The 24,154-nt window shown below is 41.0% G+C and overlaps 1 protein-coding gene across 3 annotated transcripts in view; it reads right to left on the bottom strand.

Moving 5' to 3' along the window:
* The window catches only part of LOC126213591 (coatomer subunit beta'), a 159,182-nt gene that overhangs the window by 124,414 nt on the left and 10,614 nt on the right, over positions 1-24,154 (bottom strand). For all 3 annotated transcript variants that reach the window (XM_049941449.1, XM_049941447.1, XM_049941448.1), the window contains exon 3: positions 14,354-14,546. In XM_049941449.1, the coding sequence (XP_049797406.1) occupies positions 14,354-14,546 (193 nt within the window). The remainder of the gene's footprint in view (positions 1-14,353; positions 14,547-24,154) is intronic.

Here is a 24,154-nt window from a genome sequence, read left to right as displayed (position 1 = left end):
AAAGTTCTAGATACGGTAGTTGAGGCCTGAGTTACACTGGAGTCTTACACAACCACATACCCGAGCACCCCCACCTAAAACTGCCACAAAAGGTGTTCATATAACACAGTTGTTAGAATTCAACCTGAACAAACACTTGCAGAGAGTGTTAAGCAAAGAGAAATGATTTAAATTCAAAGTTGATTTTCATAAATTCCACTTCCAACTACAATGCATTTTGAGTTTTCTTCTGAAGTTATCTTGGAATTCTTTCAAAAGGAAGCCACTATTCATAGCCCGTACAATCATTCATCTCTTGTTTTTGCTTTTTCTATGCAGACTTCGCCTTTCAACAATTGCCACGTGTAGAAATCCAAAGGAATAATGCCCAGAGATCTACATGGCCAAGAAATGCAACAGTTTCTGCCATCTTCCATGTAATGTTACTTTCAGATAAAGTGTCACCTGACGACTAGAATGTGCAAGCATTCCATCCTGCTGGAAGGACATATCCATTCCCACAGCCACGGCAATGTCTTTCAATAATGATGCACGCTCATTTACCAGAATGATCTGTGTAAAGGGGACCTGTAAGACAATGTAGCAATGCGACAGGCCCAATTGAGCGATTATCTATCGTACTATACCACACATTTAAAGAGAATTTTAGACAACATTACTGGGAACAGCAATCTATCAGTAAAGTAAAATTAGTAAAAACGTCTTGATCACACAGTCATTTACTAAAAAAACAATTAGTTTCATCCTCTAGAAGTAGGCCATCTTCAGATAATGCACCATTCGGCTGACGATGACGTCACAGTGTAATTATTCAAACTATAGAATCACAATTGCACCACATGTGTACATGTAGTTATAAACTTTCCATCTGGTAATGTATTTCATATTCTTACTGTCATACATACAATTTCTCCAATTCCAAACACTGTGAGGCAACTGTTCTCTCTTAAAGTTAATTAGTTCAGAAGATGTCACAATCTGAAGACATCATAAGTTCATCACTGTGCAAAAATGTGTGTCAAAAGAACCAACAACCTAGTCAGTTTTGTGGACCGACTGTTCCTGATTCAGAGAAAGTAATTGTTTGTCTTAAATTTCCATAGTTCAAGAGTTACTGATTAATTAGTGTACAATGTCAAGAGACCACCTATTTTTTAGTCTGTATTATGTCCTAAACTTTGTTTTGACAATATCGATGTACTAAATTTTCTGGACACAGTGATGTTCTTAAGATTCCTGTATTTTGGTTTAAGGGAAATATTCAAAATTGAAACTTTTATTAAATAAATTGTAAATGTCAGTTATTGGAACCCATGGACATTTTGATGCACATGAAATCATGGTATCAAAAAGTAGTGCCTTCTGTTTTTGTAAAACTCAAGAATATAAATCATTTTTGAGATGAAATAATTGGTCCTAGAAACCCAGCATTTACCTATATAATATTCTCTCTTTGTTGTTATTAATTAATGTATCTTTTAACTGACAAGAAAAAACACCCTTGAAATTACGAGTTAACACCACAGGGGAAGGCTATAAATAGTCAGAATGGTGGATGTGGCAGTTGGAAAGTATATTCACAGGAGCACAGATTATGTCAATTGTTCAGGTGAAATCCTACGGGAACACCGTAAACTGTATCACATAACGATAATACAAAGTTAGTGAGAACTGTGTTAATGGAAAGACAATGGCAGGTAAGCAGTTAAGTACTGAATCGTTATCATTGTACATGTATGTAACCAAAATCATTATGAATGTATTCTGAAACTAGTTGTGAATGACATCTGGCATCAATATTCTTCAAGTCATGAGAATAAGCTGACCATTAATAACAATGTCATGTGTTAGTGCTTTCAATTAACATGCATAGAATTATATACGCCAATGCTGCACTAGTGTTGAGGTTTTACATTTTCAGTTTGTAGTGATAAACAGACAGAGAAGCTCGACATGGTGAAGAATTGAAACATTTCAACACTACGGTGTGAAACCAGTGAAGCAATTAACGAATACTCTGCAAAGCGGGCAACGCACTGTGGTTTCAGGCCGTCACAGAATTACATCCACGGCGTCTCTTACAAGGGAACCTCCCCATCGCAACCCCCTCAGATTTAGTTATAAGTTGGCACAGTGGACAGGCCTTGAAAAACTGAACACAGATCAATCGAGAAAACAGGAAGAAGTTGTGTGGAACTATGAAAAAAATAAGCAAAATATACAAACTGAGTAGTCGATGCACAAGATAGGCAACATCAGGTAGAGTCAGCGCGTAGGAGCGCCGTGGTCCCGTGGTTAGCGTGAGCACCTATGGAACGAGAGGTCCTCGGTTCAAGTCGTCTCCAAAATTGCAGGACATGTTCAGATTTGCTTGGACATATGCAGGATTTGACGGTCTACACACAGAAAAATTTGAAAACATTAAAAACATATGTTTTGACAGAGCACAGGGAAAACTGTGCGACTGTGAAACTGTTGCATTAATTTGTTGCAGTTTATGCGACAAACTCTTATGTTTTCATCACTTTTTGGGAGTGATTATCACATCCATAAGAAAACATAAATCGGGCAAGGTAGAAGAATCGTTTTACCCATTCGCCAAGTGTACATGTTAGGTGGGTCGACAACGTATTCCTGTCATGTGACGCAATGGCCGTCACCAGTGTCGTATAGAATATATCAGACGTGTTTTCCTCTGGAGGAATCGGTTGACCTATGACCTTGCGATCAAATGTTTTCGGTTCCCATTGGAGAGGCACGTCCTTTCGTCTACTAATCGCACGGTTTTGCGGTGCGGTCGCAAAACACAGACACTAAACTTATTACAGTGAACAGAGACGTCAATGAACGAGCGGACAGATCATAACTTTGCGAAAATAAAGAAAGTAAACTTTTCACTCGAGGGAAGACCTGAACCAAGGACCTCTCGTTCCGCAGCTGCTCACGCTAACCACGGGACCACGGCGCTCCTACGCGCTGACTCTACCTGATGTTGCCTATCTTGTGCATCGACTACTCAGTTTGTATATTTTGTTTATTTTTTTCATAGTTCCACACAACTTCTTACTGTTTTCTCGATTGATCTATGTTCAGTTTTTCAAGGCCTATCCACTGTGCCAACTTATAACTAAATCTGAGGGGGCTGCGATGGGGAGGTTCCCTTCTTAGTAACAACATGAAACATTTCAACACTATGGTGTAGAACCAGTGAAGCAATTAACGAATACTCTGCATAGTGGGCAATGCACTCTGGTTACGTGCCGTCGTAGAATTACACTCATGGCGTCTTTTAGAAACTACATCACACTTCTTTTTATTTTGAGGGATAAAAGAACTCATCACAGTTTTACTTGCTGCTTCCCTCTGAGCCAGTAGCTACCTGTCCCCAATCTTCCTGAGGTACGATCTATGTTAAAATTTAATACAATAAGACAAGTACTACGGTCAGAAACTGTGTGTCTCGAGGCAGCACAACCGATTCCAACATTTACGAGACTTTGTTGTTGATGCCTTCCACAACATGATGAAAGGAAAACATCTATCAATAACTACATTTTTGCTGTTCATGCAGTAAAACTTGTGCATAAGACACAACATTATATTTTTAACTTCTTTCCTAGAGACTCTACTCACAACACACGTATACCGAAGAATTTACCTGTAAAATTGTTCCACTATACGACACAAAGTTCAGGAGACGTTTCACAAACATTGTGGGGAGATCTTTAAGAACACTTAATTAGATTTAAAATTTTATATTAAAATTTTAAACTGTTACAGAGAATTCACTGTAAACGATTTTTTTTCCAAAATTTTGAAACAGAGGGTACACGACTAGATTACATTATTTACAGAGAGAGGACACAAGATACACAGCAGAACAACTCTACTGAGTACACAGTGTGTAAATGATAACTTCTTACGATGCAAGGGCAGTCGAGACAAACAATCTGAAATAACAATGGTAGGCACTGAAAATATAGTAACTCCATGTTAAATTTTGCAGGAGAAGCAAAAACAGTTCCTTAAAAATAATATAAGTGACACAGAAAGTTACTACTTGTGAAACTATAGAGCAGAAGCCTTGTTATTGACAGATTAGAGAAATGCAAGTCTGTCTTTGATAATGGAGTTATTGTTACTGGAATTACGAGGTTTTTACAGACAACTCAATACACCACAAGTATCTTATCAGTGGTAGGCAATGAAAACCTCGTAACTCCACCTGTTTTTAGAGACAGGCGGAGTTATCAGTTTTTCACTGCCTACCACTAATAAGATACTTGTCTATTAAGTTGGGAAACAGCCTAAAATTGGCCTACAAAAGCCACCTAACCTACAGAGTATGCCTGCTGCACAAAATTTCAAATACCTTCTTGTCCTGTAATGACACCGGCTTGTGAGTTAACGAGTGACGGAGACACCCATAGTTTCCGTTCAGCACGCACCGTTCAACAGAATGCTCCGCAGCAACCTCTAAGTGGCCATTGTTGACTCACTGACATCATCAGTTAAGTTTACAGTACGCACAGCTTCACTGAGGCTGGACCACGGAACAATGAAAACCCATCATCTTATCGGACAAATCACGTTTATTGTTACACCGAGTCAACAGTTGTGGGCAGATACGCCGCCGTCCGGACGAACGGCTGCTCGAAACATGCACCGAGCTACAGATGCTGGCTGACTGAGGAGTAGTATGCTAAGGGGGACACCCCACCAGGTGTCCACAGGACCTCTGGTAGTAACTTGAGGCACCACAACAGCTGTGGGAAATTTGAACATTATTGCAGGCCACACGCACCATTCACGCTCAAAGTTTCTCCGAAAGGGACAGCGCTTCCTGCAGGATGAGACCAAAATCGTGCTACAGCAGTTTGAAAAGCGTGGCACTGAACTCACGTCGACATCTCAGCCACCGAATTCCTCCGATCTGAACTCTGAGGAAACACACCTCTGACACTGTCAGATAGAAGCTCTGCACTCATAAATCACCGGTATATAACTTACAAGAATTACACGATCTGTGCATAGTCATCTAGTGCTACGTATCCCCAGACACCAATCACAGTCTCGCAGAACCCACACTGCTCAGAATCACTCGTGAACCGCATTCCTCACAGGGACCGACACACTATTAAACTATCCCTCCCGTCATAATTACCCTAGTTCAAAAGCAAATTTCCCAGGCCATCAAATCCAATTGTACTGCTTACCCCTCCAAAAAACAACTTAGGAATACAACCCTCTTCAGTCACGACTATCCTGTCTCGAGTGTATTAACCTGCTACTTCAACAAGGCTACAACTTCCTAAAATTGTAAATTTTGCCCTGAAATGAGGTCCATTCTGTCTGCCTAGAAAATAGCTCCCCCCCCCCCCCCCCCCCCAAATCTCCACACTGTCCTCGTCGGACTCTACGTTCCTGCTGCACCCGTCTCCCTACCCTACGGTCTCTGCTGTAAGACTTGCCCTGTGGAGCCTCCTACCAGGACCTGTACCGGCCCTGCAAAGGGAGAGCCACCTGTGAAACAACCTGTCACGTACCAGCTGTTATGTAAACACAGTTCATCCTTCATCGTCAGTACGACTGCCACCGAGTTACAGTTAGGATGAATGGGCGTAGGCAGAGGTTGTGTACTGACAATACACAATACGCTCTGCAATGTGAGAGTCATGACCTCGGTGCCCTTTTCACTACACGTGCCGTCTAGATTCTTCCCCCAGAGAGCAGTTCTTCAGAACTCCCCGAGCAGATACTGGCGTTACCTGTCCTCAGTTCTCGCCATCCACCTGGCCTCAATTTAGTTTAATTTTCAAGGTCTCCACTTCATTTCTCAGTGACTATTCTGTTCTTCATTCCCTTTGTTTTCTATATCTTATTTTTTGACCTGTCTATTTTACCCCACCCACCACCTCTACCACTTTTTATATACTTAAAGCACTCTGTCTTCAGGCCACGACTGGCCTACCGGGACCACTGTGTCATCCTCGGAGGAGGACGCGGATAGGAGGGGTGTGGGGTCAGCACACCGCTCTCCCGGCCATTACGATGGTATTCTTGACCGAAGCCGCTACTATTCGGTCGAGTAGCTCCTCAATTGTCATCACGAGGCTGAGTGCACCCCGAAAAATGGCAACAGCGCACGTCGGCCCGGATGGTCACCCATCAAAATGCCGACCACGCCCGACAGCGCTTAACTTCGGTGATCTCACAGGAATCAGTGTGGCTGTTGCTGCAAGGCCGTTGCGTTTTATACACTTAGCTTTACACTTATTAACTCTTGCACAATGTTTTGTCAGAAATCTCTGTCTTTCTTATTACTCTATCTTCCACCATTAAGCTCTCAGATTTTAAGATCTTGTCAAGTGCAGTCCCAAACAACGAGTCTTTCCTTCCCATCCCGTGTGGTAAGTCTCCCCTAACTGGGGGTTCTGGGTGACTTCCCACTCTCTCCATTTCCTAAACCTTGGCACTCATTTTCCTTCATCCTTCTTTCTCCTTTCACCCTTTCTCCTACAAGAAGGAGCTACTGGCTCTGAAAGCTAGCTTTTTAATTTATTTATCCATCTATATCACACTATTAAGCAAGTTAGCCTTATTGCTTAGGTTCACCATTGTAAGCTCAACTATGTCCTACCCATATATTCTCAGAGTTTTTAATAAAGGGCAGAGAGAACACTGACATAATACGCTCACTCATTCATTCACTCACTTGTCCCCTTCCACAGAGCTTGTCAAGGAGGAGACCCTTTATAGACATGCAACAAGTCAATATACAGACTATTTCAAAACGAATATACATATTTCGAACATATATGTTTATTAAACTGTTGGGACTTCACGAATCTCTCAAGTTTAGATCATAAATGTTCAATATGTCCTCTACCAGCGACACGAACAATATTGCACTGATACTCTAATTCCTCCAGCAACTCGGGTAACCGTTGTAGTAGTTAATAAAAAAATAAATGGAGAAGAGAGACCGTGAAAAAGGGAAAGAATGAAAAGCAAATCGGACTTCGTATTACAGAAAAGCTATAGTTGGGGTGGTCCTTGTGGCGTTTTTCAGCAAAAGTTAGACCAATTTCCGCTACAAAACTTACTGAAAAGAAACAGAGAATAACAAAATGTAACTGACATGGGGAAGTGGCGTACATAAATCATCCTTTACCAGGTTAACTTGTCTTCTTTCGTGCGGTGTCCAGGTCTTCAAAAATCTCCTACTTCATTTCTGCGTGAAAAGTCGGCTCCGAAATCTTGCAATAAGTTTCATTGTCCAGGAATTTCTAACGCACACAAAACCGTCTTGATATTAAATGCAATTTATTTTAGTTGCTTCTCTCCATCCTCCGAATTTCATAACAACTTCCACAATGTCTACACATTAATAATTTTTTTCGTCTTAATCAGATCACGTCTGCCTTAAGCTTCGGCTACCAAGAGACAATCAAAACAACGAATAGAAAAACAAAAAAGAGTTACAATTTTAGTATTTTCTCTGCCGTCGAGCGCTCATACCACTGCGACGGCACAATTCATGTCTGAGGGAACGAGTGCAGCGCGGCGAAATTCGAAGTCCCGCTACATTGTGACCATCGTCACTGATGATGTGGCACTACAGATCCGTTTCTTCAACTCTTCTAGGTTCTGTGGTAGTGTTGGGACATAAACATTGTCCTTAATGAATCCCCAGGAGGAAAAAATCACAGGTCATCAAATCCAGAGACTGTGGAGTCCAGCTCAGAAGTGCTAAGTCACTGGCTGTTTGACAACCGATCCAACAGCTCTGTAGAGTTTCACTTAAGATATTCACGCACTTGGCAGCTTCAGTGAGGGGCGTGCCCTGTCTAGTTGAAAAATGAAGCTGTCATCATTCAGCCTCAGAAAAAACCAGTTTTGCAGCATAACAAGATACTGCTGAGTTATTTCAGCAAAGAAGAATGGGATATCACACAAAGCACTAACTCTGGGTGAATGTTGTGCATGTTCAATATGTGTGTGTGTGTGTGTGTGTGTGTGTGTGTGTGTGTGTTTTCCGTGGGTTCCAAATTCAACCACTGTGTTTGTTTACTTTCCAACTATGGCGCAAAGTCAATCCATCATTGAACAAAGTGTGTAGTGTGAAAGTGTTATCATTGTCAACAGCATTCTGAAGCTCGTCAGTAAATCTCAAGACATTTGTGTCAGTCGTCATGGTGCACACTGTAATACCTCTAACTTTTACAGTTTCATAACCAACCGAATTCTCAAAATGTGCTAAACTGATATTGTAGGCAGTTGTAACTGCCAACTGAGTTCATTCTGTACGGCTATGTTTGAAAGCCATTTGAATTCTTGTAACACTTTCGTCTGAAATACGTGGGTGGTCATGATTCTTTCCTCTACATAGACATCCCGTGTTTACAAACTGTTGACTCCTTCAGTGAGTGTTTCATCCATTCAGGGGATCAGGTTGGTACCTCAATCTAAAACATCTTTGCGCTGTAATCATCAAATTATACTTTGCAGACTCGAGAACACAAAACGATTTCTGCTTTGGAGTAGCCATTTTGAAACATGTGACAGTAACCAAGCAAACAGAAGACAAACAACATCTTGTGGCAATGAATATAAACTAGACAATGTATTTGTCCCTCCAATAACCGAGCCGTGGCACGGTGGTCAATTGTTTTGACAACATACTGTTTTGTTATACGTATATTCTTTTTTAAAAACCCTGTATATTAACAAAAGACAAGCAAAGTGTAGAAATTCTGTATGTTGCATTAACAATAAACGATAACTACACCATAATTATTTAGTTTCATAAATCACAGTTGCAAATTGCTGTATTTCTTTTTGTTGTTGTTGTTGTGGTCTTCAGTCCTGAGACTGGTTTGATGCAGCTCTCCATACTACTCTATCCTGTGCAAGCTTCTTCATCTCCCAGTACCTACTGCAGCCTACATCCTTCTGAATCTGTTTAGTGTATTCGTCTCTTGGTCTCCCTCTACGATTTTTACCCTCCACGCTGCCCTCCAATGCTAAATTTTTGATCCCTTGATGCCTCAGAACATGTCCTACCAACAGTTCCCTTCTTCTAGTCAAGTTGTAAAACAAACTTCTCTTCTCCCCAATCCTATTCAATACCTCCTCATTAGTTATGTGATCTACCCATCTAATCTTCAGCATTCTTCTGTAGCACCACATTTCGAAAGCTTCTATTCTCTTCTTGTCCAAATTATTTATCGTCCATGTTTCACTTCCCCATACATGGCTACACTCCGTACAAATACTTTCAGAAACTACTTCCTGACACTTAAATCTATACTCGATGTTAACAAATTTCTCTTCGTCAGAAACGCTTTCCTTGCCATTGCCAGTCTACATTTCATATCCTCTCTACTTCGACCATCGTCAGTTATTTTGCTCCCCAAATAGCAAAACTCCTTTACTACTTTAAGTGTCTCATTTTCCTCCTTCACTGCTTGCTCAATATACAGATTGAATAACATTGGGGAGAGGCTACAACCCTGTCTCACTCCCTTCACAACCACTGCTTCCCTTTCATGCCCCTCAACTCTTATAACCGCTTTTGGTTTCTATACAAATTGTAAATAGCCTTTCGCTCCCTGTATTTTACCCCTGCCACCTTTAGAATTTGAAAGAAAGTATTCCAGTCAACATTGTCAAAAGCTTTCTCTAAGTCTACAAATGCTAGAAACATAGGTTTCCCTTTCCTTAATCTTTCTTCTAAGATAAGTTGTAAGGTCAGTATTGCCTCACGTGTTCCAATATTTCTACATAATCCAAACTGATCTTCCCCGAGGTCGGCTTCTACCACTTTTTCCATTCGTCTGTAAAGAATTCGTGTTAGTATTTTGCAGCTGTGACTTATTAAACTGATAGTTTGGTAATTTTTCACATCTGTCAACACCTGCTTTCTTTGGGATTGGAATTATTATATTCTTCTTGAAGTCTGAGGGTATTTCGCCTGTCTCATACATCTTGCTCACCAGATGGTAGAGTTTTGTCAGGACTGGCTCTCCCAAGGCCGTCAGTAGTTCTAATGGAATGTTGTCTACTCCCGGGGCCTTGTTTCGACTCACGTCTTTCAGTGCTCTGTCAAACTCTTCACGCAATATCATATCTCCCATTTCACCTTCATCTACATCCTCTTCCATTTCCATAGTATTGTCCTCAAGTACACCACCCTTGTATAGACCCTCCATATACTTCTTCCACCTTTCTGCTTTCCCTTCTTTGCTTAGAACTGGGTTTCCATCTGAGCTCTTTATGTTCATGCAAGTGGTTCTCTTATCTCCAAAGGTCTCTCTAATTTTCCTATAGGCAGTATCTATCTTACCCCTAGTGAGATAAGCCTCTACATCCTTACATTTGTGCTCTAGCCATCCCCACTTAGCCATTTTGCACTTCCTGTCGATATCATTTTTGAGATGTTTGTATTCCGTTTTGCCTGCTTCATTTACTGCATTTCTATATTTTCTCCTTTCATCAATTAAATTCAATATTTCTTCTGTTACCCAAGGATTTCTACTAGCCCTCATCTTTTAACCTATTTTATCCTCTGCTGCCTTCACTACTTCATCCCTCAGAGCTACCCATTCGCCTTTTACTGTATTTCTTTCCCCCATTCGTGTCAGTTGTTCCCTTACGCTCTCCCTGAAACTCTCTACAACCTCTGGTTTAGTCAGTTTATCCAGGTCCCATCTCATTAAATTCCCACCTTTTTGCAGTTTCTTCAGTTTTAATCTACAGTTCATAACTAATAGATTGTGGTCAGAGTCCACATCTGCCCCTGGAAATGTCTTACAATATAAAACCTGGTTCCTAAATCTCGGTCTTACCATTATATAATTTATCAGATACCTTCTAGTATCTCCATGATTCTTCCATGTATACAACCTTCTTTTATGATTCCTGAACCAAGTGTTAGCTATGATTAAGTTATGCTCTGTGCAAAATTCTATTAGGCGGCTTCCTCTTTCATTTCATTTCTTGCAAATTATTGACAGGAATTATTTATGTCAGGCTGGAAAGACTAAGTCAACTACTGGCCAAATCAGTTTGGCTTCCGCAGACATGTAGGAGACAATTCTGACTATGTCTTACGTTGATGACAAACTGAAGAAAGGCAAATGTAGATTTGTAGTTTCAATCCAGACTATGAATGGATTCAGTTAAAACTGCAGTTTAAACGTGGTAGATGTTCTTAAAAAGCCAAATTTCACAGAATGGATTCCCATGTTTGGCAACGTCAAATAATCTGCTGCCTGCTCACTACAGCCAAGCTGGTATACGTGTCTCCCTCCGACCCTTCCGTAGTGCTGCATTTGAGCAACACAGATTCCAATGTCTTCTAGTATGTAACAACAGCCACTAATCCACAAATAAAAGCTCACCAATACGATTCAGTCCAATTCTCAAACTCTCGCTCATCTATTGGTAATATGTCCACAACAGTTCTTGCGTCTGTAATTTATTCTCTACATCTACAAGGTTACTCTGCAGTTCACACTTAAGTGCCTGGCAGAGTGTTCATTGAACCATTTTCGTACTACTTCTCCACCATTCCACTCTCGAATGGCGCGTGGGAAAAAGAAACACCTAAATCTTTCCGTTCAAGCTCTGATTTCTCTTATTTTATTATGATGATCATTTTTCTGTACATAGGTAAGTGTCAACAAAATATTTTCACATTCGGAAGAGAAAGTTGGTGATTGAAATTTCGTAACTAACTCTTGCCACAAAGAAAACCGCCTTTGTTTCAGTGATTGCCAGTCCAACTCGCGTATCGTATCAGTGACACTCTCACCGCTATTGCGCGATAACACGAAACGAGCTGCCCTTCTTTGCACTTTTTTGATGTCCTCCATCAATCCTACCTGGTAAGGATCCCGTACCCCGCAGCAATATTCCAGCATAGGACAGACAAGTGTAATGTAGGCTGTCTCTTTAGTGGGTTTGTTGCGTCTTCTAAGTGTTCTGCCAACAAAGCACAGCCTTTGTTTTGCATTCCCCACAATATTATCTACGTAGTCTTTCCAATTTAAGTTGCTCGTAATTGTAATTCCTAGGTATTTAGGCGAATTGACAGCCCTTAGATTTGTGCGATTTATCGTATACTGAAAATTTACCGGATTTCTTTTAGTAGCCATGTGGATGACCTCGCACTTTTCTTTGTTTAGTGCCAATTGCCACTTTTCGCACCATACAGAAATTCTCTATAGATCATGTTGTAATTGGAATTGATCGTCTGATGATTTTACTAGACGGGAAATTACAGTGTCGTCTGCAAACAATCTAAGGGGGCTGCACAGATTATCACCTAGATCATTTATGCAAATCAGGAACAGCAGAGGGTCTATGACACTACCTTGCATAATGCCATATATCACTTCTGTTCTACTCGATGACTTACCATCTATCACTATGAACTGTGACCCCTTTTGATAGGAAATTGATGTGACCTGTGCTACTTTCCAGTCTTTAGGAACAGACCTTTTGTCACGTGAGCGGTTGTGTACGATTGCTAAGAAAGGCGCTACTGCATCTGCATGCTCTGAAAGGAACCTGACTGGTATACCATCTGGACTGGAAGACTTGCCTTTCTTAAGTGATTTGAGTTGTTCCATAACACCTAAGATATCTACTTTTATCGCACTCATGTAAACAGCTCCTCTGGTTTCGAATTCTGGAATATTTACTTTGTCTTCTTTCGTGAAGGATTTACGGAAAACTGTATTTACTAACTCCGCTTTAGTGGCACCATCGTCGGTAACATTTCCATCACTATCACACAGTGACGGTATTGACTGTTTTTTTGCCACTGGTGTACTTTACATATGACCAGAATCTCTTTGGGTTTTCTACCATATTTTGAGACAGTGTTTCACCGTGGAAACTATTAATAGCATCTCGCATTGACGTCCGCACTAAATTTCGAGCTTCCGTGAAACTTAGCCAGTCATCGGGATTTTGCGTTGTTCTGAATTTGGCATGCTTTTTTCGTTGCTTCTGCAACAGTGTTCTGACGTGCTTTGCGTACCATGGTGGATCAGTCCCGTCTCTTATTAACTTATGCGGAAGGAATCTATCTATTGCTGTGGATACTGTATCTTTGAACACAACAATTAAAGTCAGTTTAACATGATTTATTTCATTTGTAAGACATTTTATTCAGGATTTATTTTCCTTCTTGTTTCACCTTACCACCACCATCATCATGCTCTAAACCTGATTAAAGGCTGGTAATGTTTTTACCCAGCACTCTAATATGTGAGCAGTGACCAAATTTCTCATTACAACCCACTTAGTAAATCATTAAATTCTCTCACATGCAAATAAAATACTGATCTGTTTCAGAATCAAGTAATGTTTTTTGGAGGACAATACTTCCACTTTTGAATGTTACCTTAACTTAAAAAGCAGCATTAATGTTTGTTCACAGTATCCACACACTTAAGAGAACTTTTATTCCAAACCTGTTCAAATACAGCAAGAGTCTAAGATGACAGAAATTGGTGCTTTTTTCTTCCTGTGTTTCACAAAACTGCCAAATTTTAAGGAGAGAAATTGACTGTTGTAGTGACTAGTTCATAGTTTCTCGCATATCCCTCGCAGTAGCGCCACACGAGTCAAACGTTGCACAATTGTTCGAGCATTATCGGTACTATTTCGAGCACTTCGGCGTACGGGAATTCCTGAGCCTGTCGGAATGAGAGTGTCTCTTGTCTGGCCCTGCCCTTCTGAATTCTTCAAAATAAATATCTGAAGGTTCATCTGTAAATAAAAGATGACCCTTATATCCTCTATTAAACAACATGAAAATGTTTTCCTCAGTAGTAATAGTTTAATCTGTGAATATAAGACGACCCTGTATTTTTCAAATGATGAACTTGGGGAAAAAACCTCATCTTATAATTGGGTAAATACGGCACTATTCCGAACTGTTAAGTTGACACTCACATCCAGAGTTGCAATATTATTGTTAATGTTCTCATACAATCTACTGTTTGCCCAAGAAGGTTGTTGTAGTATGTGTGAAAAATACATTGCACACATCTTTATGAGAAGTGTCATTTGCAAATGTGGTTACTGTACTAAATTCTTGCCTTCCAGCAGATACTGCAAAATTTGGAGAAGAAATCCACAAATTGATACATCCACAGTCAATAAAAAGTGAGCATAATAATATTTACAACTCCTGCCCGAGACAAAATCTAAACTTAGAGAATAACCAATGAGAAAAGTACAAAGGTCACTAGTGCTCGATAAACCGGCGTAATGTGAGAGTCTGCAAGATTGAGTTCAAAATTATTTTCTCCTGCGCACACTGGGCGTCACTCACCACTGCTGGTCAGGACGTATGGCTGTGTGGGGTGCACGGCGATGCAGCGCAGGTAATCGGTATGCGCCTCAAATGCGTGCGCTCGCTCCAACGTGTTGTAGTTGAACACGCGCACCTGCATGTCGTCCGAACCCGTCACCACCCAGTTCTTGCGGGGCACGAACTTTGCGGCGCGCACGGGCAGGTCGCAAACCTGTAGGCGGCAGTCGACACGGCACAATTACATTATTTATTTAGTGCGTAGCATGCGGCAGGTACACAGACAGAGGAGAGAGAATTATCAAGTTGGTGGTCACACATAACTAAAAAGAGCAGCGAGTCTCCAGCATAGTTTGGAAATCCACATTGTTCAGTCACTCGACACCATTTGGTGTCACACGGTTGAAATCACTTTTCCATAAGAAACAGCTAAACTTCATAAAATATGAGCAAGGGGGAAAATATTAATCAACCCAAGAGACATCACACTACGAGCATATGACACCACCTCCAGTTTTGCTAACAATCTTAATCTGATGAGGAAGACAGTCCCCAAGTTCAGCTACGTCATACCCAACTGAAGCCGTTCATTCGTACAATCGCTTAGATCTGTGGCTACTAACTGACAATATTCTTGCCGTGTCTGCAGTCAGATCGTGTAACAAACAAAACTGGGTGTATCAAAAAAGACTTTAGGATGTGAAAACTCATACTGCCTGATGGTATAACTTTATAGCAAAATGCGTTAATGTCTTTAACTAAATAGATTCAATGTGATTTCCGTCGGTTATGTGACACATTCTAGCTATGAGCTCTGCTACAGAAGTGCTAGTACGGATGGAACGAGACAGGATTCTTTACGAATCCCCAAAAGAAAAAGTCGAGAGGTGTCAGGTCTAGTAAATGTGGGGACCATGCAATTAACACACCTTGGCCAATCCACTTGCTCGGAAAGCAGACTTTTAGGAAATCCTGGATGTCGGAGAGGTAGCGTGCCTAGGCCAAGTAGGCCTATTGGGCCGATGTTTTTGCCCAGTCGACGAAGACTAAAAAACGTGAACAAGGGGAAAAATGTGTAGCTGCAAATCTGTGCACCGAGTTAGGAAAGTATGTCCTGAACAACATACTAAAAATCCTGACTGGTGAGGTATGTGTTACTCTGTTTGTGTTTGTGTGTGTGTGTGTGTGTGTGTGTGTGTGTGTGTGTGGAGGGGGCGGGGTTGGTGGTCGGCAATTAAAGGTCTTTTTTTTATGTTTCTCTTGAATAATTTGAGAACCATGGCTTCTAAGTGAAAATGTTTTCAAGTACAAATTTAACTACATTACATACCCTACAGTAATTTCTGCACTGCTGGCGACGGAAGAATAGCACATTATTAAAAATACTGTTTTAACAGTGTAAAATTAATGTTTATTTTTACATCAAGTTGATGAGAAACAAATATAAATTGTGTGTAGCACGTCTAAGAGCAGTAGGACGATATTACGGGATAAACTGCCTTCCAGAGACATACCGAGGTGTAGCAGGGGACGTGTGCGGTAAAAGTGCAAGGGAAGGTAAGTTGCTGTGTTGTACCCGTGCACTTCTCTCCACCACTGGTATGTAAACAGATCAGCAAGCAGGTGGTTCCCCACTACGTCACATGAAGCAAGCGAAGGGTGTCACACAAAGTTATATCGAGCCACCACATCACACCTTACAAATCAAACGTGCACAGACATGACCTGGCGATGTTGATTTCCTCACAAACTGCATTAACATTATACTGAATGCGGATATGATTTGCCAATAAAACTAGTCTAACAAACATACAAGGGGCATTTGAAAAGTCTGTGCAAAAATAAGAACTACTTAGGTGTTTGGGATGAACCTTTATTATTTTTCAACATGGTCTCCTTTTAGACTTGCACACTTCGTCCAACGCTGTTCTAATTTGTTGACCCCTTCTGATTAACAGGAATTGTCCAAGTCTCCAAAACAGCTATTAGCTGTTGCAATCACCTCCTCGTTTGAATAAAATCATTGTCCTGCCAGCCATTTCTCCAAATTGGGGAACAAATAGTAATCCGAGGGAGCCATGTCTGGAGAATAGGGGGGGATGTGAAACGAGTTGGAATCATACTTACAATTATTTTGCGACCACAACTGCTGAGGTGTGTGCTGGTGCACTGTCGTGATGGAAAAGGACTTTTTGCGTTCCAATCGCCGGTGTTTTCCTTGCAGCTCGGTTTTCAAACGGTCCAATAACAATGAATAATATTCACCTGTAATAGTTTTACCCTTTTCCAATATTCAATGAGCATTATCCCTTGCGAATCCCAAACGACAGTCGCCATAACCTTTCCGGCCGAAGGACTGGTCTTCGCCTTTTTTGGTGCAGATTCTCCCTTGGTAACCCATTGTTTAGATTATTCTTTGGTCTCAGGAGTATAGTAATGTATCCGTGTTTCATCCACAGTGATGAAATGATGCTTAAAGTCCTACAGATTTTTCCTGAACAGCTGTAAACCATCCTTGCAACACTTCACACGATTCCATTTTTGGTCAAGCATGTAATCGCGGAACCCATCTTGCAGATAGCTTTCTCATGTCCAAATGTTTAGGCAAAATATTATGTAACCGTTCATTCGAGATGCCCACAGCATCAGCAATCTCACGCACCTTGACTCTTCTGTCATCCATCACCCTATCACGGATTTTATCAATGATTTCTGGAATCGTAACCTCCACAGGACATCCAGAATGTTCAGCATCACTTGTGCTCATATGGCCACTCCAAAAATTTTGAAACCACTTATAGACTGTTCTAATCGAAGGTGCAGAGTCACCGTAATGTTTATCAAGCTTCTCTTTAGTCTCCTGGGGCACTTTGCCTTTCATAAAGTAATGTTTAATCAACACACGAAATTCTTCTTTGCCAATTTTTTGACAATCACTCGACTTCCTCGATTCACAAAAATGCCAAACACAAAGAACTAGACCAATATGGCTGAAACTTGGTGTGCGTTATTTCCGAAGATGCTACTAACTAAACACGACCTCGATATGCACCATCTCTCGGACTTTCCACGGACTTTTCAAACGCCCCTCGTACATGGATGGACTAGATGAATTCTGTGCACTATTCAACACTGCTAGAGGGGAAACGGATCCTTAGTCATCCTGCATGGAAGCTGTAATTTTCTTTCAGGAAAGGCAACTTTCCCCATAACAAGCACTGCTCGGTTTTCACTTTAAAGACAGGCTATATCTCCCAAGCATTTCCTGTTCAGCTCTCTCATGTGGGTACACAAAATAATTTCACTGAGCTACTGTGTACATAGTAGAATTTTTCAGTTCATGAAGTGAGTATTTATTTGAAGTTTTTAAACGAACTACTATGCAAAAAAGGTCAATAACTGGAGCCGACAACTATATACCACACTGAAAAGCCTGCCACAAATGTAAAACACTGTCTATTCAACAATTTTGATTTTGTTGTCTACACCGTCAATGGCTGGAATACTTTTTGCAGCTTAAAGGAATTAAATGCATCACCCCAGACTCATCACTCCCAACATCTGAAGAGAGCCAGGTGGTAAAGGACAGGTTTTCATTCAAATGGGCAAAATCTCAATTTTATAGCATTTTTGGAAACATATACGTATCAAGAATGTTGAGATGAAAAAGTTTATTAATCCATGCATTACATAAGTTTCTACAGCCCTTGTTCAAAGCAGTGTCACAGCCATTGTGGGACGCTCTTAGCCAGATACGCCGACTTGCGTAGAAAACTAGTTGTGCCTTGAAGCATGTTCACAACACGATTTATATTGCAGTACGCACGCAAATATTTGCCGAAAAAGCTTATGTACAACATGTGCAGGCTGCTGAAAATTGCACATCCAGCTCAGCCAGATCGGCTTTTCTTGCCGAGAAGAACAAGGGAATTGCTCTCCAGGAACAACTGAAGTTCAAAGAAAGGTCGATATACCGTCCTGGAATTGCAGACAAAACATAAGTAACAAAAACACTTTTTTTGGTCAAAGCGTAATATCTGGACTGCCATATTGGATGAGCCATTTTGAACTTTGAAAATCTAGTTTCAGATTTGTGTTCAGAGAGACAAAAATTATATAATGACATGTAGTTTTTATGCAGACTGGACTAGTAAGACATATAAAAGTTTTCCCTAAACTTTAAATAGGTTTTTCTCGACAATCAATTTTTCAGAACTGCGTCAGCATAACATAAAAGCGGTTCAACCAATTAACTTGTACTTTTGACCCATGAAAAGCAAATACTTTTCTTTGGAGCTTATACGTATTTATTTATTTACACAGTTTACACCCACATTGGAGCACTAAAATCAAACATAATACAACAGAGTCTGCAAAGATTAAGTTTAGGTCTTAGCAGTCAGAAATTTCTTCGTTTCCCAAAATTTCCCACAACCTATACCTTATACCTGTAATATATAAAATCTGTCAATCTTAACTATTTTTTTTTAAAGCCATAAAAACTGAAAATAAGGAAAAGGAAATCAAACTCAAAGTTCATGTTAGAATTATATCATTAAATTTAAGATTATTTCATTATGATTAGACATAAGCTTCCATAAATTTAATGTAGTATCGAGTGACATTATCCATTTTTGATTTCAGATGACTTGTGACGGGCTGCACTGCATGCAGTCTGCATACTTCAAACTCAGAGGCCCTCGATCAAACCATAATTTCAGGCGCCATAATCCCCAAAAAAATCCTTTGTATGTCTTCTCATTGTCTCAAAACATTTCCAAACTTTGCCTATTTTTGCTCATTTGAATGAGAACCTGGCCTTAAACTGGTTACATCTGCAACAGGAGTAGGTCACCTAGCTGTCATCAAACTTCAAATATTTCATCACCAGCCAAGCAACACATTAAACCACATTACTGCTCTACATTTGAACATGTCTGTCCTGTTCCATCAGATATATTAACACCCGCTTTGCAAGATGCATTGTGGATATGTAGCAATGGCTCCACTCTCTGCAAACTCGCTCTATAAGCGCCAGGAATTCCTTAATGGAAAAGATTTATGCAGCTGACCAGTAACACAATTAATGGTGAGGGAAGTGCAGTTCCTAGTCATTCATTAATTCACTTCGATACAACTACGACACAATCGTACCACTTTATTACGTGCTGTCAATATCAGACAGCTGCACAATGCTACATTTACTAATCCAACCCCTTTCCCACCAACATCACATAAGTTGCTGACAACATCACAATTATAAATTAAACATTTCTCAGCCATTCCTTACAGAAATGTATTTTACATAAAATGTCACATAACAACTGCAATTACGTACTCGCATAATGAACCGAAAATAACTCCATTATATGAACATGAACTCTGTGAAGTTATATTGTCTGCTGATAAAGAGAAGTGGACAGAAAATGCTGGGGAGATATAGTCAGCCTGTAAACTGAAAACCGAGCAGTACTCATGCCATACAGGATGGCTAAGCACCATTTTTCCTCTAACGATATAGAACAATGTGTGGAGATCAATATAGATCATCTCCAAATGTATTTCTCGTGTTAAACAATGGACACTAGAGGTTGGAATATCAACAATCCAAGCTCATTAAGTCCCGACCGCCAATGGCTAGCTGCCGATCCGGGAGCTCTATCCCGTTCGTAAAATATATCGCCTGACACTTCGTAAGATTAATTTTAATCTTCCAGCTATCACAAGACTGGCCAATTTTATCTACACGCTCTTGTAGTTTCCTGCTTACGAACAGTAGGTTGCGACAGCTCCTCTAGGTTGCTGTACCGTAAGCGTAGAGTGCGATTGCTCAGCCAACTTGCCTCAGTATATCGCCCGCGTAAATTGATTATAAAACAGAACCCAAAATTGAACCCTGTGGGACTCCGGCCACAGTCAGTCATGTTTGGCTGGTTCGTATTCTATTTCTTATGAAGAAATAGCACTCTGCAAGAAAGGAATAAAATATCTTTATTACATGTTCTGAGCACCCTGTTTGATCTAGTTTGTGTATTAGACCATCATGCCAGATTTGGTCAAATGCCTTCTCTATAAGCAGGAAAACTGCTGCTCTTTCTTCTCTCTTTGCTTTAGCCAGACAGATGTGTTCTACCAAGTACAGAGATCGTCGGGCAGTGGAGTGCTCAGCACAGAATCAATACTGCTCAGTCATAAGGATGTTGTTTTCAGCAAGGAATTGCCAGAGCTGTGCTAGAATGATCAGTTCGGGGATTTTACAGTGGGCAGTTAGTAGGGAAATAAGTCTGTAACTGTCTGGAAGGTACAAGTTTTTGTTAGGTTTCGGGAGGGCGATCATCTTCACAGTTTCCCACGCTGAGGGGAAGTACTGATTCCTACCGTAAAAGCCGTCCCTTTTTTACACTGTGAAGAGTGCACACCAGAAATTGTCGCCGATGCCCCCTACCGCACTGCTTTCCAAAAATGAAAGCTGGCAGAAATGATAAATTGCTACGGAGTACCAATGTCAATATATTCTGCCGAGTCGACAACCATTTTTATTAATGTCAGATAAACCAGGATTTCAGATTTTACTTAAAGGATAACCATTGCCACTATAATATTATCTGCCAGTCTGATTTCGACTGATTCTCTTCTGAGAGTATCAATAGCAACATGCAGGGACTAGACTCCTTACCATACTCTATGGAAATTACAATGCAAAGTTCTCACAGGCTTCAGCTCTCCAACCCGAAACACCTTTCATGTATCATCATATAAACAGTGTGTCCCACTTCAGTTAGCACGTTGGCTAATAAAAACTTAAAAGTCGTTGATTATATTCACAAAATCACTGTATTTATTTAAAACAGTCTCCCCCTTTGAAAGAGTCAGTGTAGTTCCTGTAATTGTATATAGTTTACAGTACAATTTTGTTGGATATCCTTAATAGCATGGGAATGGTATCCTTTCACTGCCAACTTCAATTCGGTGAACAACCAGAAGTCAGTTGGCGCAAAATCCCGCAAACGATCAGGGACTGTGATCTGTTTACTGGCCAGAAACTCACGCACAATCTTCTCTATGTGGACTGAGATTGTTGTGGAGGTGTGACCCTGTCTCTGCCTCTCGGAATTCGGATCAAATTCAGCGAATTCTCACCCACAGGTATAAAACTTTGATGTCACATCGATGCTCCACCACCATTTTCTGACGAGTTACATTTGGGGCCAGCATGCCTATTACAGCGATACTAGTATTTTGTCGGCCTACTCGGGTGTTGTTGGAACTCGAAGGATCTTAATGCCGAAACTCGCCACAAGATAGCATTCGCAGCTTGGAGTTTCACCCGCTTAGTCCTCACAGAACTGGAACACACTGTGTACCATTCTGTGTTCCTTGGTTAAACAGTGCTCCACCGGGACACATGTCTCGGGTTGTAGTAACTGTGAATAGTGATGTTACGAACTGAATGCCGAACACACATTTTTACACAATGGCAAGGGATTTGTAAATACAGGGCTTCCTCAGTCCTAGATCATTTAAACATAGCCAAATAGTGCTCTAATGTTGGTGGGCAGGTGAAACACACTTCTAAGATGATGAGGGACAGTCAAATGAAAACTGAACACCCATCACAAAGTGAGCACGGATTGGTTCCATTCAAATGTAACCACCACACACGTGAAGACATTTACCCCACTAGGAGATGAGATGATCAATTACAGTTTTGTAGAACGCCGTCAGCCACGAAGATGTGAAAACCACACAGTGAAGGATCCGAGCTGTACAGAGGACGGTGCAGTGTTTGCCAACCAAATCAGTGAGGTGTAGCCTTCATCCGATCAGCTGTGTGGGGGTAGGTGTTATCGTGCAACAGGACGGTTCTGTCCTACAGCACTCCCGGGCATTTTGACTTTATGGTGCATCGTAGTTTCTACAGGTATCTTCGCAACACTGGGCATCGATTGCAGTTCCGTACTCGAGGAATTCGACAAGCTAAGGGCCTCCGGAGTTAAAAAAGTAGGTCGCAAGACCTTACCGGAACTATCGTGACAAAAAATAAAAACATCTACAGCTGTCTCTATGATTTTATTTTATTTTGTCGCTACCAGTTTCAACGCTTCATTGCATCACCTTCGGGCTTGGCAGTTGACGATTGGAGCACTGACACATTATCTGCGTATCCAGTAATGCTGGCAACTGACAGGTTATGCACGGGGATCATATCAACGTGTACCACATCAAAACAGCCTGAAGATGACGCAATGAAGCGTTGAAACTGGTAGCGACAAAATAAATTAAAATCATATGGACGGCTGCAGGTGTTTTTATTTTTTGTCACGATAGTAAACGGCCGTCATCCCAGAGACCTCCTGCTAAAAGGACGGACATACAAATGCTTACCGGAACTTTTGTGAAAACCTTTGGATTTCTTTTTCTGAGGAGATGTGGGACATTTCCACTGTCGGCTTTGACGTTTGCTCTCTGGCTCAAAATGCTGCTGGACAGATAAGCACACCCTTCCTTGTGGGACCCCAGCAGATGACTCAAACTAGACACCGTCCTCTCCATCTTTTATCCCTCTGTCAACTCGTACGGCACCTACTGTGCGCAAATGGCGGTAATGCAAATGGTATTTTGACGATGGCACACACAGAGCTATGGCTAATGCCGACTTGAACACGAAATTCATCTTTCGTGACTCATCGGGGACAGTGGCTCGAGGGGTTTGTCCTGGGCACGGATCATCTAACAGTCACATCCCTCCTCCTCTCAGAATCTCTTCTACCACTCCTGCACACACGTCAGGGACATGCAGTGTTCACCACACATGACGACGAAGTTCGCACCCTCGGCCACTGGGAAATGAACCACACCTCTCTGTTCTTCTTTGCTTAACTCTGTGTCAAAAGTTGGGCAAACACACCAGATCAGTCTACAGTCAACCAAGGTCATAATCCAACAACCACTTTCACCTGTAATGTGGCTTTATGCTGTTCATCAACCACAGTGATGAAAGTACCGAAACGTAACAACAGTGGATTTTCATTTGAATGTGCATTATATACCTTTACAAACTTCACGAGAAGTCCCCTCAAAAGTTTCTACCCGGAAAAAAGTGGAACAGTGAGTCCATTAAAAGACATTCAAAGAAAAACAAGAGCTACATAATATTATTTTATTTGGCTTTGAAGTTTTGTTGAATGTTTTGAACCCAAATATTTTCAGCATCAACTGCACATAGTCTTGATTATGTTGAGCACTACAGCTGACAATGTTAATAATTAAACAAACAACCACCTGATCTGTATTATTACACATCCTGTTACAACCAGTTTTGTTAACTGAACTACTTCAGGATGTCAGGTTGTGCTTAAGTCGTGACATAACTTGCCTGATTGTATTTAACATCACCCACAACTAGACTTTAGCACAAAATGGCAACCTGAAGATATTAAATGAAGGCTACCGGTGTAAAGACAATATATTTTTAATAATACGTGTTGTTGTTGTGGTCTTCAGTCCTGAGACTGGTTTGATGCAGCTCTCCATCCTACTCTATCCTGTACAAGCTTCATCATCTCCCAGTACCTACTGCAACCTACATCCTTCTGAACCTGCTGAGTGTATTCATCTCTCGGTCTCCCTCTATGATTATTACCCTCCACGCTGCCCTCCAATACTAAACTGGTGATCCCTTGATGCCTCAGAACATGTCCTACCAACCAATACCTTCTCCTAGTCAAGTTGTGCCACAAACTCCTCTTCTCCCCAATTCTGTTCAATACCTCCTCATTAGTTATGTGATCTACCCATCTAATCTTCAGCATTCTTCTGTAG

Source organism: Schistocerca nitens, chromosome 11 (genome assembly GCF_023898315.1).
Source record: "Schistocerca nitens isolate TAMUIC-IGC-003100 chromosome 11, iqSchNite1.1, whole genome shotgun sequence".
In the NCBI taxonomy this organism is placed as follows: domain Eukaryota; kingdom Metazoa; phylum Arthropoda; class Insecta; order Orthoptera; family Acrididae; genus Schistocerca; species Schistocerca nitens.
Note: the sequence above shows the minus strand (reverse complement) of the source record. Positions and strands in the feature narration are given on the sequence as shown.